The 3098-nt window shown below is 35.4% G+C and overlaps 1 protein-coding gene across 1 annotated transcript; it reads left to right on the plus strand.

Moving 5' to 3' along the window:
- Window positions 1–1702: 1702 nt before the first annotated feature.
- Window positions 1703–2819, plus strand: LOC121239657 (transmembrane protein 45A-like). The gene has a single exon (XM_041136929.1). It carries the CDS (start codon window positions 1834–1836, stop codon window positions 2767–2769), a length of 936 nt encoding a protein of 311 aa, XP_040992863.1. The 5' UTR covers window positions 1703–1833; the 3' UTR covers window positions 2770–2819.
- The last annotated feature ends 279 nt before the right edge of the window (window positions 2820–3098 follow it).

The raw sequence follows: 3098 nt of genomic DNA on the forward strand, positions 1-3098 counted from the left end.
AACTCAACAAATAAATATACAAAAACATATAAAACGAGATAAAAAAACAAATACACACCTCAATAGATTTGCACAATATCAACACAAAAATCTTTCACATGAAAAATACACTCACTCTCTATATACTAATATATTAGTATATGGTATACTAATATATACAATATATTATATACTAATATATAATATATAGTAGTATATATATATATATTATTATAACTAGTATAGTAGTATTATACTACTATATATAGCATACATTAAACACACACACACATATATATGTTTAATGGTAGTTAAGTATGTAATTATATAGTATACTTATATAGCCATTCAAACGAAGTACTAGTCCGTTCGAACGGACCGAGATCATGGAAAAAACGAGAAGTTTCACGAATTCACGTGTTCAAACAGGGTAATACATAGTTCGAACGGTTAAGTTCTCTGTTCAAACATCAAAATTTATATTCGAACAGGTCAATAAATGAACATATAACGCATTCAAACTGGATAGTATGCGATCGAACGTTACGACTCGATACAAAATATCTAGTTCGAATGTCGAACGGTTTACATTCGCACAATGCCGTTTGAAACCTATTCTCTGTCGTACGCCAATCACCACTATCAACTCTGCTGTAACCAAGCCTTTTTCTGCCATTTAAGAGGTATGACCCTTCACTTAAATGTACTACTTGTATTTTTAACTTATATGGACTAGAAAAGGAGGTCAGATTTCGAATCCAATCCGACATGCGCATCACGCATTAGTTGTAAATTAATCCGTCTAATTAATTAATAATGATATTCTTTTTTCTTTTTGCAGACATGCGCATCACGCATGACTTGTAAATTAAGGGCAGGCAATTAAGTACATGAAGTGAAGCTGGCCTTTTCCTATAATTTCATGAATCTTCATCGTGCTTTGGTCCAAATATATTATATCCTAGCTTGATAAGTTCAAGAAAAGTGCCAGCTGTACACATGGCACATTCACATGCATTAAATCCCAAAAGGCCGATTATAATAAGTCAGTACGTAGTACTATCGGAGTTTTTTGGACTGACTGAATTATTATTAGTTTTACTAATTGGAATTTGGAACACAAAACCATGCAGTAGCTAACTTCATCAAACTTATAAGTCTTATATGACACGTATATATATATGTATACATATATATAGTAAAGTCATGAATAATATTATTCATAAAACACGTGAACACATGATGGATATTGAAAAATATCAACAGCTTTGGGCTTATAAATTATATTATCTTCAATCTCTTGGAACGTCCTACTTTGTGTCTCTGTATATATATATATATATATATATATATATATATGAATAATGTTATATATAGCCGTGGATTGTGCAAGTGTCATTTAGTCATTTTAAAAAAAAATAAGGTCTACTATCAAAAAATTAATTTTTTTTACGTGAATTCTATATATATATTTTTTTAAAGTGATTATATGACGCTTGTACACTTACGACTATAAGTATCATTTCTTTATATATATACACACATACATATGGATTGTTAGCCGTGACAAGCTAGCTAGCACAATTTTCATTTTGTAATAATTGGTAAATAATTAAGTAATGCGCGCATGGTCTATTAATAATTTATATACCGACTCGTAAGCAACAATCTTGTACATAAATAATTGTGTCAAATTACTAAATAATATTTATCCTTCTTCACCCCCTGATCTCTCTCTCTCTCTCATTGATTTTGTGCTTGCCCCCTTTCTCTCTCAACAGCGACTGAAAACCACCCCTTTTCTGCTCTCCCTCCAAGGACAGCAAGCAAGAAGGATAACCTTGTCACAAGAAGATGGGTAGCATGGTGGGACATGTTTTGCCAGGCTTTGGCTTTTTTGTCATTGGATTATGGCACCTCTTTAACAACATTAAGCTCCATGCTCGGTGCCCAATTTCTTATACCTCTAGTCCTTGGTTTCCCACCTCAAGATTCAAGTACTTGGAACTCTTCTTTATCATTGGAGGCTCTTGTGCCTCAATATCCGCGGAGCTCTTCATCGGCCCGGACCGACACCAACCGTTTGACCCTGATGGAACCATCCCCTCCCACCATCTCCGTAACTTCGAGCACGCTTCCATCTCAATGACTCTCTTAGTCTATGCGGTGTTTGCTATAGTTCTCGTTCGTATTGGCACCAATGCTTCTCAGTACGGGCTAACCATGTTGCTCGGTTCCATAGCCTTTGCACAAGAGCTTCTTGTTTTCCACCTTCACTCATCTGATCACAAGGGCCCGGAAGGCCAATACCACTTGCTTCTACAAATTGTTACTACTGTTTCTTTGGCCACTACTCTTATGGGAATTGGTCTCCCTAAGAGTTTCTTGGTCAGCTTTGTAAGGTCAGCCAGCATATTACTCCAAGGCATTTGGTTTATAGTAACGGGATTTATGCTCTGGACACCGGCATTGATTCCTAAAGGTTGCTTCATTAACGATGAGGACGGTCACAAAGAGGTCAGGTGCACCGGAGAGGAAGCCAATCATCGCGCCAAGTCATTGACAAACATTCTATTTAGCTGGTTATTGATTGCATTCACCATTTTTGCAGTGTGCTACTATTTGGTTTTGGTTAAAGCTTACAGTGAGAAGGTAGAGTATGTTACATTGAAAAGGGAAGAAGAGTACGAAGATCAAGATTTTGATGATGTTGAATCCCAAAAGAAAAGCGAACTTGAAAATTCAAGGATCAACCTCATACAAATGGGAAAAACCCTTTTCACCAACTGACATGGAAATTAACTCATTAAGTCAGAAGATCATGAACACCATGCAAGAACCAAAAAAAAAAGGGTCTAGCTACGTAGGAACGTGTACATGCAAATGTATGGGCGATCAGGTCCCCACCATATCTTTTGTTTTTTGTTTTTTTCTTTTCTTCCATATCTATTTAATGGAAATATCTTCTTGCAAGCGAGTTCGCGTACCAAACCTCACACCGATACTAACATGTAAGGCATCTATTTAATAAAACAGATCAGGACTTTTTTCTTCTCTCAAAATTTTTCTTATTTTTTCTTTTCAATAAAAAATTCATGTCAACATGAGGACGCAATTTG

This window comes from Juglans microcarpa x Juglans regia, chromosome 7D (assembly GCF_004785595.1).
Source record: "Juglans microcarpa x Juglans regia isolate MS1-56 chromosome 7D, Jm3101_v1.0, whole genome shotgun sequence".
In the NCBI taxonomy this organism is placed as follows: domain Eukaryota; kingdom Viridiplantae; phylum Streptophyta; class Magnoliopsida; order Fagales; family Juglandaceae; genus Juglans; species Juglans microcarpa x Juglans regia.